The sequence below is a fragment of the Scyliorhinus torazame genome, chromosome 14 (assembly GCF_047496885.1).
Source record: "Scyliorhinus torazame isolate Kashiwa2021f chromosome 14, sScyTor2.1, whole genome shotgun sequence".
NCBI classification, from domain to species: Eukaryota; Metazoa; Chordata; class Chondrichthyes; order Carcharhiniformes; family Scyliorhinidae; genus Scyliorhinus; species Scyliorhinus torazame.
In genome coordinates, this window is record NC_092720.1 from 129,088,478 (window position 1) to 129,104,122 (window position 15,645).

At 48.2% G+C, this 15,645-nt stretch overlaps 1 protein-coding gene and 1 long non-coding RNA gene across 2 annotated transcripts in view; one reads left to right on the top strand and one right to left on the bottom strand.

Annotated features, from left to right (window-relative positions):
* The window catches only part of LOC140390041 (uncharacterized), a 130,755-nt gene extending 126,440 nt beyond the window's left edge, over positions 1-4,315 (bottom strand). The window contains exon 1 of the long non-coding RNA XR_011934541.1: positions 4,224-4,315. This is a non-coding gene — a long non-coding RNA (uncharacterized lncRNA). The remainder of the gene's footprint in view (positions 1-4,223) is intronic.
* A 138-nt stretch (positions 4,316-4,453) lies between these two features.
* Positions 4,454-15,645, top strand: part of ubxn7 (UBX domain protein 7) — a 148,187-nt gene continuing 136,995 nt past the window's right edge. The window contains exon 1 of the mRNA XM_072474894.1: positions 4,454-4,593. Coding sequence (XP_072330995.1) covers positions 4,515-4,593 — 79 coding nt within the window. The 5' untranslated portion in view covers positions 4,454-4,514. The remainder of the gene's footprint in view (positions 4,594-15,645) is intronic.

Here is a 15,645-nt window from a genome sequence, read left to right on the forward strand (position 1 = left end):
TGTAGTGGGTCGGATTTCAAACAATGATGAGACAAGAGTACAGGAATGAGATAGAGAATCTGGTGAACTGGTGCGACAACAATAATCTCTCCCTCAATGTCAACAAAACGAAGGAGATTGTCATCGACTTCAGGAAGCGTAGTGGAGAACATGCCCTGTCTACATCAATGGGTACGAAGTAGAAAGGGTCGAGAGCTTCAAGTTTTTAGGTGTCCAGATCACCAACAACCTGTCTTGGTCCCCCCATGTCGACACTATAGTTACGAAAGCCCACCAACGACTCTACTTTCTCAGAAGACTAAGGAAATTTGGCATGTCAGCTACGACTCTCACCAACTTCTACAGATGCACCATAGAAAGCATTCTTTCTGGTTGTATCACAGCTTGATATGGAGCCTGCTCTGCAGGAAACTACAAAAGGTTGTGAATGTAGCCCAGTCCATCACGCAAACCAGCCTCCCATCCATTGACTCTATCTATAATTCCCGCTGCCTCGGAAAGGCAGCCAGCATAATTAAGGACCCCACTCACCCCGGACATACTCTCTTCCACCTTCTTCCGTCAGGAAACATATACCAAAGTTTGAGGTCACGTACCAACCGACTCAAGAACACCTTCTTCCCTACTGCCATCAGACTTTTGAATGGACCAACCTCGTAATAAGTTGATCTTTTCTCTACACCTTAATATAACTGTGACATTATATTCTGCAGTCTCTCCTTCCTTTCCTATGTACGGTATGCATTGTTTGTACAGCATGCAAGAAACAATACTTTTCACTGTATACTAATACATGTGACAATAATAAATCAAATCAAATCAACATTTTTTCAACAGTGATGTCTTGAATAAAAGGTCTTGAATGGAATTCTGGTTGGAGTGTTCTGAGTATTCCTGAAAGAATTGCAAACCCTTTTTCACAGATGATAGATACAGTGTTGTTGCTCGCCTCAGCTAGGAATACAGTGTGTTCTCATCATCTCAAATAGTGGTAACCAATGCGGTAGAGTGGTCGGTGTCAAGTGGTATAACTCTCAGAAGATCTCAAAAGGCCATCAGTTCCATATTGGTAGTTGAACCCTGGATATGAAGCAAGAAGGCAGCAAGGGGACTGTGGTCTTCACCTTGCTTCAGTAACAGCAAAATCTCAATGCATTTGATTAAGCCTTTTGCAATTGAATTGTTCTAAGCATGATTCAGAACTCGGAAGCATAGCGTGGGAGGGATTCCTCTGGCACAAATTCAAAATTCAGGATCACACAGTGAGCTATCTACTCTAAATGAGAAATCAGCTTGACCTCTTTTTAAAAAAAATTAATTTAGGGGATGTGGGCGTCGTTCACCTGGCCGCATGCATTGCCCATCCCTAGTTGCCCTTCAAAGTTCCCTCAAAAATGATCTTTATGAAACAGTCGGTACACTTTCCATGCATGCTATAAGCTTCTATAGTTAACAAGCAGTGTAACAACCAACATTATGACTTACTGTCATGGGAGAATCACTACTTGAAAAATACACTGGTCCGGAGATGGGATGCGTTCCCGTTGTCTCTGGCGGGTAGGGTGCAGTCGGTAAAAATGACGGTCCTCCCGAGGTTCCTATTCGTCTTCCAATGCCTCCCCATCTTCATCCCGCGGTCCTTTTTTAAGCGGATCAATATGATTATTGTGGGCTTTGTGGGGGGGGGGGTGGGGCAAGCCCCCGTGGGTGAAGAGGGCAATGCTCGAGCGGAGTCGGGGGGGGGGGATGGAGGGCTTGCGCTGCCGAATTTCAGCAATTATTACTGGGTGGCTAATATAGCCATGGTGAGGAGGTGGCTGTTGGGGGGTGAGCCGGTGTGGGTGCGCATGGAGGCGGCTTCTTGTAAGGGCACAAGTTTGGGGGCGTTGGTAAATTCATTGCTGCCAAAATGCATTTTGGGGCGTTGGTAAATTCATTGCTGCCAAAATGCATTTTTAAGCAATTTAGTATTTCCTTACACCTAACTGTGGATACATGGAGAAATGTGAAAATAAGCAAGAAGTGCAGTTTTGGGTTCAGGTTCATAGACTATGGCAAATCTTCAACAATGTCTAATAAGTTGCTCTATGGAAGACACTTAATGACGTTGATTTGATGTAACCAAGCATCTTGCATAGCTAATGCAAGAACTAAAGAGAAATACACAAACCAATTCCAGTTTGAGAAGGGAGTCAGGCAGGGGTGCCATCTTCACCTCTGCTGTTTAATATTGTGGGCAAGAAGATGAGGATGGTGCAGGAAGAGTTACCAGAGAGATGTGGCTCCATCAAAGGGGTTCTTGGTATATGGAATCCCAAATATGCAGACACCATACATAGCCAGAATTAAGGAAGTTGGCAGGCCTCATCACAAAGACGAGTCTTCTGGGTTGAACATAAACAAGGCAAACACCAATGCTATATCTCTGAATGGTAATGAAAAAGTCATGATTAGAAGCACTGAGAAAGAGGCAGTGAACAATTTCAAGTACTGTGGCTGGATAATAAACATCAAAGTTACATCCAAGAATGAAATCCAGGTTAGATTAGCTATGTCAAGCAGCGTGACCAATGTTCTAAGTAGCGTTCAGAAGAGCATGAATCTGAAAATACGTCCAGCACTCGTGAATGTGAAAATTGGGCTCTGAGGAAAATGTATGAGAGGAGGAGAAGATCTTTTGAAGTGTGGTATTGCACTCGTGAATGTGAAAATTGGGTCTGAGGAAAATGTATGAGAGGAGGAGAACAGCTTTTGAAGTGTGGGTGCGGCAGAGGATGCTCAAAGTCATCTGAATGTACAGAAAGACAAATTAAATCAAAAGGAGATGTTCAGGAATCAATAGGGTTGCAAAGAGAGACAGACAGCCAAGTGCGGACATTGAAAACAAAGATCTGACAGCCTTGTCCTGGCAACAACTAAAGAAGAAATTGAGAGTGAAACAGAAGAGGAAGGAGAACATTCAGTTGGGTGGACAACATTGAGATGTGGACTGAGAGGAGCTTGAAGAAAGCCAAAGAAGCAAGCCAATGCCACCTAAGGCTATGGTGAAAACAACAAATATGTATGCATCTTAAATTTTAGCAATTTAATGAGCCATTGCACTCTCAGAGTAACAGCTTATTTTCATACCACAATCTAGACAAGGCTACTGGAAAAAAAAGACCACTTTGAGTCAAAATCAAAATACTGCAGATGCTGAAAATCTGAAATTAAATGGAAAATGATGGCAATGTTCCTCAGATCAAATAGCGTCTGTGGAGAAACAGGAAATATTTCAGGTTGATGACCATTCATTAGAACCCTTTTCAAACCAAAGTTTAATCTTCTGCAAACGTCCTCAACATTGAAATTAATTGTTGAAAATCCAAATATAATGTTATTTAATAGATTATTTTTAAAATTATTTCATGGGATGTGGGCATCATTGGCTCGGAGAGCATTTATTATCCATCCCTAATTGCCCCATGAGAAGGTGGTGGTGAGCTGCTTTCTTGAACCGCTGCAGTTCATATGATGTTGTTAGGGAGTTCCAGGAATTTGACCCAGTGACTGAAGGAATGGCGATACAATACAGCGCAGTACAGGCCCTTCGGCCCACGATGTTGCACCGAAACAAAAGCCATCTAACCTACACTATGCCATTATCATCCATATGTTTATCCAATAAACTTTTAAATGCCCTCAATGTTGGCGAGTTCACTACTGTAGCAGGTAGAGCATTCCACTGCCTCACTGACATTTCCAAGTCAGAATGGTGAGTGGCTTGGAGGGGAACTTGCAGGTGGCAGTGTTACCAGGTATATGCTGCCCTTTTAGATGGTAGTGGTCGTGGGTTTGAAATGTACTGCCCAAGGAGCCTTGGTGAGTTGCTGCAGTACATCTTGTAGATGGTGCACATGGCTGCTTTCTGTGCATCTGGGGCGCTGGGATTGAATGTTTGTGGGTGGGGTGTCAATCAAGCGGGCTGCTTTGTCCTGGACAGAGCTTCTTGAGTGTTGTTGGAGCTGCACTCATCCAGGCAAGTAGGGAGCATCTCATTACACTCCTGACTTGTGTCTTGTAGATGATGGAGTCTAGATAACAGGTTGACCCTAAAAACTCTGACCCCCATGGGTCATGGTTGTTAATGTAACGGGAATTCTACGTTGCTTTTAACGTTAAGCAAACAAAATCGTCCGTGGTAATATCACCTCTAACACCTCGCCATAAATGACGATACTCACAATCATTGCTGATTTGCAAACAATGAAGGGGCGCTCCTTTAAATGGACAAGAGCCCGTTTTATTCGTGCCTTGAAGAAATATGGCGCAGGACAGGTTCAAATGAGCACAGATTGGCTGGTGCGCAGGCGTGGGGAGGGTTGTGACTCCCGACGTGCAGTGCGGCGGGTTGGCTGGCGGGCGCCTCTCGATGCCGACCAATGGGATTCGAGGAGCTGATGTCAGGTCCCGGGCCAGGGTGAGAGGTTGTGTTTGTTGGGGGGGAGTGCGCCTGCGTGGGGGCTGGCGGCAAGATGGCGGCGGTTGGTGATGGAGCGGGGTCGACCGGGTCGGCGCTGCAGGGGTTAATCCGGCAGTTCACAGCCATTACAGGTAAAGAGCTGAGGGAGCCGGCCCTGAGCTGACCGCAGGGCCACGGAGCCAGAGAGAGGCTGGGCGAGCGAGGGCAGGGGTAGGGGCAACTAGAGCCGCGGCTCCGCACGGGCCGCAAGGGATGAGCAGCGGATGGAGGGGGGCCCCCGGGGTGGGGAGATTGGGCGGTCCCCAGCAGCCCTGACAGCCCGAAAGAGAGAGTGAGCGAGATATCAGCATCCCCTCCCCAGCCCTGGTGGTCATGCCCCCACACTCCCATTCCAGCCTTGGTGACCCCCCCCCCCCCAATATCCTAGCCCTGTTGGGCAACCCCCCCCCCCCCCTGCCATACCCCAGCCCTGGTGGGCAGACCACCCCAGCCCTGGTGGGCAGCATCCCCACAACCACCCCAGCCCTGGTGGGCAGCATCCCCACAACCACCCCAGCCCTGGTGGGCAGCATCCCCACAACCACCCCAGCCCTGGTGGGCAGATCCCATCCCCCATTGCAGACCTGGTGCCCCCCCCCCCCATCAAGGCACTGATGGTCACCCCAAACCCCCCAATTGTGGTCCTGACGGTCACTGCCAAACCCATCGTGGTTGTCAGAAGCCACGACCCCCCCCCTCCCCATCCATGGCCTGTTTGTTGTTTGTCAGCCCCCCATCCCAGGGTTGTCAGCAGCACCCTGATCCCAGCCCTGGTTGTCAGCAGTGCGCCCCAAACCCGGCCCTGGTGGCCAGCAGCCGCCCCCCATCCCGGCCCTGAAAATCGGCACCCCAATCCCTCCATTGCGGTCCTGATGACCAGTCCATCCCATCGTTGCCCTCGTAGTCAATCCCCTCCCGCCATTTGCGGGTCACACCACACTCCATCTTGGCCACGGTGGTCATCCCCCCCGCCCCCCTCCCAATCAGCACCCCTGCCATCATGGCCCTGGCACTCAGCGCACCCTCCCTGACTTCATGCCCCTGGCGGTCAGGCACCTTGCCATTGGGGCTCTGGTGGTCAGCTTGCCCACTCCTCCCCCTGCCATCATGATGCTGTCGGTCAGCTCCCCGCCATTGCGGCCCTGGCGGTCAGCTCCCCCCCCCTTCCGTGGTGGCCTTGATGGTCAGACCCCTTGTCATAGTGGCCCTGGCGGGCAGCCCCGCCCCCTGCCAAGACAGCCCTGGTGGTCAGCCACCCCCTGCAATGGTAGCCCTGGCTGTCAGCCCCCCTCCCCGCCATTGTGGCTCTGGCGGTCAGCCCACCCACCATCGCGACCCTGGCGGTCAACTCCCCCCACCCCCTCCCTGCCATCGCGGCCCTAGTGGTCAGCCCAGCCAATCAGCCCCCCCCCCCCCCCCCCCGCCATCGTGGTCCTGACGGTCAGCACCCTCCCCCTGCCATTGTGACCTTGGCAGTCAGGCCCCCCACCGCTGCCATCGTAGTCCTGCCGGTCAGCCCCTGCCGTCGACGCTCTGCTGGTCAGTGCCCCCACCCATCGCGGTCCTGGCGGTCAGCCTCCCCTTGCCACCGCGGCCCTGGCCATCAGCCTCCCCTTGCCATCGGCGCCCAGGTGGTCACCTCCCCTTGCCATCGAGGCCCTGGCGGTCAGGCTCCCCTTGCCATCGAGGCCCTGGCGGTCAGCCTCCCCATTCCATCGCGGCCCTGGTGGTCAGCCGACCCCTCAATGCCATCGAGGCCCTGGCGGTCAGCCGGCCCCTCAATGCCATCACGGCCCTGACGGGCAGCCCCCCTGACATTGTGGCCCTGGCTTTAGCCCACTCCTGCCATCGGGGCCTTGGCTTTATCCTACCCCTGGCAGTCACCCCACCCCGCTATTGCCATTGCGGCCCTGGGAAAATGGTACCTCTGGTACTGGTATCTGCCCTATTATAGGCCAAGGTTTAGAGAACACCAAAGCATATCATGGAGTTCATCTGACCCACAACGTTTAATACGTTTTGGTTATGGGGACCACTTTCCAGGTGAGATGCAACAGAGATCTAAAGTATTTAAAAAAATAAAAAAAAATTTAGAGTACCCAATTCACTTTTTCCAATTGAGGGACAATTTAGCGTGGCCAATCCACCTAGCCTGCACATCTAGGGTTGTGGGGGCGAAACCCACGCACACACTGGGAGGATGTGCAAACTCCACACGGACAGTGACCCAGAGCCGGGATCGAACCTGGGACCTTCGGCGCCGTGAGGCAATGCTAACCACTGTGCCACCGTGCTGCCCGATCTAAAATATTTTTAAACAAAACAATGTTTATTCTGTGAATCCAGTTAACATTTTATAAACACACAGTAAACATCTTATCAGCTACCAACACTGATACGCCCTCCAAAGATACAGTACTCTATAGGTAACCCGTAGTAACTTTCCTAACATCATCCACAAGTCAAAGACCCTTTTTAACAAAGACAGTAGGTTTGCATTCCTTACAGAAACAGGTATTTGAAATCATCAAGTGATCCGGAGACATTCTTTAGCACGTGGAGAGAGAGAGACCAAAATACACCTCCTTGGTTTGAATGCAGCTCTCCAACTGAAAACAAAACTAAAACTCAAGAGCCAGAATCAACTTCCAGCTCAAAACGAAAGTAAAAAGCAGAGCCAGAGCCTAGTTCCACAAACACAATGACATCACTGCAGCCACTTGAGAAGACAAATATTTCAAAAGGTGACATTCCCATGACAGTCCTTTGGATTGAAGCATCATCTTCCACAGCACTGTTTCATTTACGTATTTACACCTTAAATTTGTTTGCCCCAATGCCAATTTGAATGTTGTTCAGATTACTTTTTACTGTTCTGCTTTTTAATATGTAGCCTAGCTCCTCCAAAATCCTCAGAATCTCATTCCTAGCTCTACCGACGCCATTGAGCCACCACAATTGGATACCTACCTTCTCCTCCAAGTTCTTCAGCTGTGAGGAGCAAGAACCGTGTAGTATAAGGGACTGAGTACAATACCACCCACAAAGTGATATAAGAGAACATGACCTGTACCTAGGGGTTAGTGGCTTGGTTGGACCAAGCCATGTGTAGAAACAAGCATGGAGACTGCAAAACATAGGAGTAGAAGTTTTGACGGGTTTTCTCTGCCATTCAATGAGATTATGACTGACCTGACATAATAATCCTCACCTCCACCCTCCCACCTTATCCCCATAATCCTTGGTTGCATTACTAATTATCTGTCTATTTCAGCCTTGAACATACTTAATGACCCAGCTTCTACAGCTCTCTGCGGTAAACAATTCCACAGATTCACTACCCTCTGAGAGAAGAAATTCCTCCTCATCTCTGAATTAAATGGATGACCACTTACTCTGAGATTATGCCCTCTGGTCCTAGACTCTCCCACAAGAGGAAAAATCCTCTCAGCATCTACCCTGTCAAGGCCTCTGAGAATCCTATATGTTTTGATATGGTCACCTCTCATAAACTCCAATGAGCACATGCCCAACCTACTTAATCTCTTCTCATCAGAAAATCCCTTCAAACCCAGGACCAACCTAGTGAATCTTCTCTGGACTGCCTCCAATGCCAGTATATCTTTCCATAGATAAGGGGACCAAAACTGTTCACAGTATTCCAGGTGTGGTCTAACTAGTGCTTTGTATAGTTTTAGCAGGAAGTCCCTATTTTTATACTCCATTCCCATGAGATAAAGGCTAATGTTCCATTTGCCTTCCCAATTACCTGCTGAACTTGCATGCTGCTTTTTTGTGATTTATACACGAGGACTCCCAAATCCCTCTGTGCTGTATTTCTGCAGTCTTTCTCCAGTTAAATAATATTCAGCTCCTTTTATTCTTCCAACCAAAGTGCATAACGTCACCTTTTCCTACATTTTATTCCATCATCCAAGTTTTTGCACACTCACCTAATCTGTCTATATCCCTCAGTGTTATCCTCACCACTTGCCTTCTCACTTATTTTTGTGTCATCTGCAACTTGGCAATAGTACATTCACTTCCCTCGTCCAAGTATTTAATGTATATTGTGAATAATTCACTTCCCTCGTCCAAGTATTTAATGTATATTGTGAATAATTGTGGCAGTAATCCCTGTTGCACTCCACTCGTTACCGGTTGCCATCCTGAACATGCCCCTCTTAGTCCAACTCTCTGTCTTCTCTCAGTTAGACAATCTTCTATTCATGTTAATGTACTACCCCCAACACCATGAACTCTTATCTTGTTAAGTAGCCTTTGTGTGGTACCTTACTGAAAGCTTTTTGGAAATACAAGTTTATTACATTTACTGGTTCCCCTTCATCTATCCTGCTCATTACCACCTCATAATAGATTTGTCCACCATGATTCCCCAGCTCCCAGCTTTGACCTATGTATATAGATTTTAGTATTTAATAAAGACTTACAGTTGAACTACTTATGAATACCTTCATAACACAAACAGAACTATACCCAACACCTTGCAACCAACCCAAGTCAACTTCAAAGTTTGTCACCTTGTTGAAATTGCAAGATATGGATCTGTTGATCTTTCCTGATGATCATGGCTCTTATGATCCAATGATGGATGCCTGGCAGATGGGCCTGTGGGTCCCTGGCTCTGACATGTACTCTTTGGAGGCAGGTGGTTGGGGTTGCGTGGGGTAGTGTTGGATGGAAATGCAGCCATATGTTGTTGATTTTGACATTCAATTGCTTTCCTTCCTCCCAGTATGAGAGTTACCTTCCCACAGGGAAGCTCATGTTTCCCTGTGGAGAGAAATGTAATTTGTATCAAACTAACTTGTGTGACATGCTCTAGGTGAATAATGAATTGATTTCCCTTTCATGTCTGCTCTGTGAAACATGTGATTGCCATCAAACTTCCTTGATCTCTTTGAATGAGACACTGCAGCTTGGGTTAAAAGTTGCAGTTGTATTTATTCATTCACTTGGTGAAACAAAAAACTGGATTTGGCTCATTTAGGACTCTTGATTGCACAATATCTGAACGCTTATAATTTGTAACCGTTCTCTGTTGTCCACAATGAGGAGTTTTGTATAAGATTCAACCCTGAAGGACCTTCAACCAATACATAACTAGATCATCGAGTTCCACAATTAGTCAAAGCTGTCGATACAGAAATTGCTTCATAATTTTCCACTCAATCTTGGTAGAGCAAGATGACTGTTGTGATGGGCGAGAGCCTTTGCTCTGGGTAAACCAGCCAATATGGATCGTTCTTCTTGCCTGGAATGCTTGCTAAGCATCACATGTAAAGAGTTTTGGCAACTCTCTTTGGAGCAGTAACTACCAACTAGCCAGAGGTGTGCATTTGCTTTGCGCCATCTTTCACCCTACCAAAGCAACTGCACTCTTAACTCCCATTATTTTTATTGTTATGATATATCACGCACCTTAACCATGTAGCTTTGCCTGTATGGCAAAATGTATTCTGTACCATAGTGTGTGCATCTTATGAGTGTGTATGTTTTGATTGTTAAACGTTTGTGTTTATCTCGAGGAACATTCACAGACAGTAGGACTTTATGGTCAGGCATGCATATGTAATCTGCTTTAGAGTGCATGAATGCAACAGCTAGGTATTGAGATATATATATATATAGTATTCACGCTAGTCATGTGGTGTGTAGCATTTTGAATGCTGTGCTATTCAACTACAGAGTCACGGTCTGTCTTATGTTGTGTGCCTTATGAATTCTGCACATGATTTGGTGCTCAGAGTCAAGCTTTAGGCTCATCCCTTCCGGGCTGGTTTGCTGATCATGGCTGTGGCGTTTTTTCCCCCCAGTGCAGGGGAAAATCTATGGCTGAATCAATACAGATCAATATTATTCCTGGCAGAAGTGACAGGAGTAGATCACATTTAGCTTAATCAAATGGGGAATTCTGCCCAAAGACCCTGAGCTGGAGAAGTTGAAAGTAAGGACTATTGTGTTTTTTGCATAAATCGTCAAACGGTCTTACTCATGAAGTCTATTTAAAGCTAAATGGCAATTTCAACAGGATGATTTCACCTGCACAGCATAGCACAGTGCTCCACTCAGGCTACCAAATAACATGCTGCAGTTATAATACTGTTCCTATATTCCCTAATGTGGTAGCTTCCTGCAAGATCTGCTGTTTTCTCTTGACCTCCGCTGAGTGTGACACCAAGAGTGGAGACAGTTGCTTTTCCAGTACTGCTGGCTTAATTTGGATGTCCCTACAGTATAGGAAGTACTATCCACAATACTACTGCTCCATTGATAGATTTAGTATGTTATACGATTTAGTGTGCCAAATTCAAATTGCCAAATGCATCAGTGGAAGAATGCTGACAGATCAAACGTCTCGTTTCATATGGGAGTTAAAGATCTCGCTGCTGGAATGAAGTTATTGAAGGTGCTTTCACTGATGTTCGGCTAGGTTAGTTGTACTCTACCTCTGACAAAAGTACACAGCCTGGCAACAGGTTTCAGGAAACATTACTTAGACAGAGCAAGGTTTTTCTTCAAAACATTAGAATAATATTCAATGCAATTCAGATCTATTCTGGGCATCACACTTTAGGATGGGGCTTCCCGACTGTAGATCATGACTCTTCTCCACTCCGGGGCCGTGGCACAAAATGTTGGGGTTGCAGGTTCCGAGGCAGCAAAGGCTGATCTGTCAAGGTGGGGAAATATCCCTTTGTCGTTGGCAGGCTGGGTGCAGGCAATTAAAATGAATGTTTTGCCGCAATTCCTGTTCTCTTCAGTCGCTCCGTCTGGACCTGCATTAATTACCTGCAAAGACACACATTCAAATTATCATCTTGCATCATTGACTTTGTGTTTCTGGAACATTCACCTGAAGAAGGAGCTGCGCTCCAAAAGCTAGTGATTCGAAACAAACCTGTTTGACCTTAACCTGGTGTTGTAAGGCTTCTAACTGGATAAAATAGGAGCAGGCCTGTGTGGAGCATAAACACCAGCACAGACTCATGAGGCTGAATGCCTATTCCTATGTTGTCATCACCTTCGACGATCATTCGCAAACGAGTATGATTGTCCATCTAAAAAACTGTGTTACTGGTCATGGGTTCTGTGGGTCCTTGCTTGACTGATGAGCCCGATCTTAGAGCCGCATCTTCTACACACTCTTGTCAGGTGTATCTAGGAGGCAGGATTGGTTCTTGGTCTCTTGATCGTTGGTATTCCTTTCTCTGGTACGGCGAGAAAAATCAAGAGCAAGGTAGCACAGTGGTTAGCTTCACAGCACCAGGGTCCCAGGTTCGATTTCCGGCTTGATCACTGTCTGTGCGGAGTCTGCACGTTCTCCCCATGTCTGCGTGGGTTTCCTCCCGGGTGCTCCGATTTCCTCCCACAAGTCCCGAAAGACGTGCTTGTTCGGTGAATTCTCCCTCTGTGTACCTAACCAGGTGCCGGAGTGTAATGACGAGGGGATTTTCACAGTAACTTCATTGCAGTGTTAATGTGAGCCTACTTGTGACAATAATAAAGATAATTATTTTACTGGGCCTCATCTTGCCATTGGGCCTCCTCAAAGAATTGTGTCAGGAGGTTCCTTCTGAGTAAGTTTCATCTGAGCAAGAGCCTCCTAGGCATTTACGTCTATGTTGCATTTCTTGATGTAAGCCTTCAGTGTCTCTTTGAAGTGCATCCTTTGTCATCTTGTTCAGCAGCGTTCATTGAGCTAGGCAAAGACAGGGTCTTCCATTGCCCTTCCCGATTGACTGAGTCAAAATCCTTGGTCAGATCGATGAAGGCCATGTAGAGTTTTTAAAAATATATATTTTTATTCTCCTTTTTCACATTTTCTCCCAAATTTGCACCCACCAACAATAAACAAGAAGCAGTAACGAATATAATGTTAATCCCCATATCACCAACAACAATCCCATCCTCGCACCAACTTCCAAACAACTGTCTGCATGTTAACATAAACAAATAACAAAAAAGAATCAGGAATCACCCATAGTCACCACCCACCCCCTCCCCCCCAAATTAATGTTCGATGTCACCCAGTTCTTGAAAGTGCATAATGAATTGTAGAACCCCTCCGTCCTTCCCCTCAGTTCAAACTTAACCCTCTCAAGAGTCAAGAATTCCAAAAGGTCCCCCCGCCATGCCAGTGCACAGGGTGGAGAGGTTGCTCTCCATCCCAACAGGATCTGCCTTCAGGCGATCAACGAGGCGAAGGCTGGGGGAGGTCATGCAGACCCTTGGAGTTTGGAGACTTCTCGGGATATAAGCTCAACATGGGGAAGAGCGAGCTGTTTGTGGTGCATGCGAGGGGCCAGGAAAAGAGGTTGGAGGAGCTACCACTCAAGATGGTGGAGAGGAGTTTTCGGTATTTGGGTATCCGGGTGGCTAAGAGTTGGGGGGTCTTGCATTAGCTCAATCTGGCACGGCTGGTGGACCAGATGGAGGAGGACTTCAGGAGATGGGACATGTTGCCACTCTCCCTGGCGTGTAGGGTGCAGTCCGTTAAGATGACGGTCCTCCCCAGGTTCCTGTTCGTCTTTCAGTGCCTGCCCATTCTCATCCCCAAGGCCTTCTTTAAGCGGATAAACAGGAGCGTTATGGGATTTGTGTGGGCAAATAAGACCCCAAGGGTCAAGAGGCTGTTCTTGGAGCGCGGTGGGGGGGGGGGTTTGGCACTGCCAAACCTGTGCAGCTATTACTGGGCAGTAAATGGGTCTATGATTCGGAAGTGGGTAATGGAGGGAGAGGGGGCGGCGTGGAAAAGGTTAGAGGCGGCGTCCTGTATAGGTACTAGCCTGGGGGCACTGGTGACGGCACCGTTGCCGCTTCCACCGACGTGGAATACCACGAGCGGCGACATTGAGGATTTGGGGGCAGTGGAGACGGCATAGGGGGGAGGTAGAGGCCTCAGTCTGGGCTCCGATACAGGACAGGTAGGATAGATGGTGGGTTCCTAAACTGGCACCGGGCAGGAATTAAAAGGATGGGGGATTTATTCATCGATGGGATTTTTGCCAGTCTGAGGGCGCTGGAGGAGAAATTTGGGTTACCTCCGGGAAATGCCTTTAGGTATATGCAGGTTCGGGCGTTCGTGAGAAAGCAGGTAGGGGAATTCCCACTGCTGCCTGCCCGAAGGATACAGGACAGGGTGGTTTTGGGCGTGTGGGTCGGGGAGGGTAAGATATTGGAGATATACCAGGAGGCGGAGGAAGCCTCGGTGGAGGAGCTGAAGGGCAAGTGGAGGAGGAGCTGGATGAGGGCCTGTGACACCCTGGGCAGGGTCAATTCCTCCTCATCTTGCGCCAGGCTCAGCCTGATCCAGTTTAAAGTGGAGCACAGGACGCATATGACAGGAGCGAGGATGAGTACGTTTTTTGGGGTGGAGGACAGGTGTGTGAGATGTTCAGGGAGCCCAGCAAACCACACCCATATGTTTTGGGCATGCCCGGAGCTTATGGAATTTTGGAAGGGCTTCGCAAAGGCTATGTCGAAAGAGACTGGAGTTCTGGCCTTTGCCTCCTTGGTAGCCTGGAGAAGGCTCTTGTTAATGTGGAGGGACGTGAAGCCCCCAGGCATAGAAGCTGGGTCAACTACATGGCGGGGTTTCTTAGGTTGGAGAAGATAAAGTTTGCCTTGCGAGGGTCCTTGCCGGAGTTCTCTGGGCAGTGGAATGTTAGGTGGAGGTCAGCAGCAGCCCGGGGGGGGGGGGGGCTGATTTATTTTTCTTTTTGTAAGGGGCGCCTGCCCCATTTTGCTTTGAGATGGGTGTTAATCGTTTAGAGGGTTAAGTTGTTTTGTTGGCATATTGCCTTGTTTTCTTTGTATTATTTTCCTTTTTGGATTGTTTTGTAAAAATTATTGAAAAACCTTGAATAAAAACATTTTTAAAAAAAAAACAACGAGGCGAAGGCTACAACATCTGCCTCTGCACCTGTTTCTAACCCCAGCTGGTCTGACACCCCGAATATGGCCTCCCGGGGGTCCGGGTCCAGTTTCATGTGCACCACTTTACGTTCACACACATCTTCTACCCCCTCAAAGAGCCGGTTCATCCTCACCCTTGTGAGGTGTGCTCTTCAGCTGTATCAGCCCCTACCTCATGCACGAGGTGGAGGTGTTCACCTTCCGGAGCACCTCACACCAGAACTCCTCCTCTGTACCCTCTCCCAACTCTTCCTCCCACTTTGCTTTGATCCGTCCCAGTGATGCCTCCTCCTCTTCCAAAATAGCCCCGTAAACCGCCGACACTACCCCCTTCTCCAGTCCCCCTGGCTTCAGCACCACCTCCTGCAATGTGGAGGCCGGTTCCACCGGGAAGCTCTATCTTCTTTCTGTCAAAATCCCAAACCTGCATGTATCTAAACATTTCCCCCTGCTCCAGCCCATACTTCGCTCCCAGCTTCTTCAATCCTGCAAACCGACCCCCAAGAAACAAATCTTTTTGTGTCTTAATCCCCCTTCTCCTCCCATTTCCGAAAATTTCCGTCCCATTTGCCTGGCTCAAATCTGTGGTTCCCCCGAATCGGCATTTCCCTTGACCTCAACCCAAAGTCTCAATGAAGCTATTATTACTGGACTCTGAGTATTTCCCCGGGGCCATCGGAAGTGGCACTGTTGCTAGCGCCTTCAATCCTGACCCCCGACACAAACTCTCCATTCTGACCCACTAGGTATCAACCCCCGTGATCCAGCTCTGCACCTTCTCCACATTCGCCGCCCAGTGATACATCAGGTTCGGAAGACCCAAACCTCCTGCCTGCCTTCCACTCTTTAGTAGCACTCTTCTAACTCTGGCCACCTTCCCTCCCCATATGAACGACGTAATCATCTCTTCAATCTCTCTAAAAAATGCCTTTACAGGAAAATCGGCAGGCATTGGAAAATAAACAGAAATCGCAGCAATATGTTCATTTTAACCGCCTGTACCCGACCTGCCAGTTAGAGGGGAGACCATTCCACCTTGCCAGATCAGCTTTCACTCTCCCCACCAAACTAGAAATGTTGTACCTACGGAGGCCCCCCACTCCCGAGCAACTCTAAAGTGAGTCCCTGCCCTACGGAGTGGCAGCACCCCCACCCCTGCCCCCACCGCCAGCCGAGACATCACAAAATACTCACTCTTGTCTCAA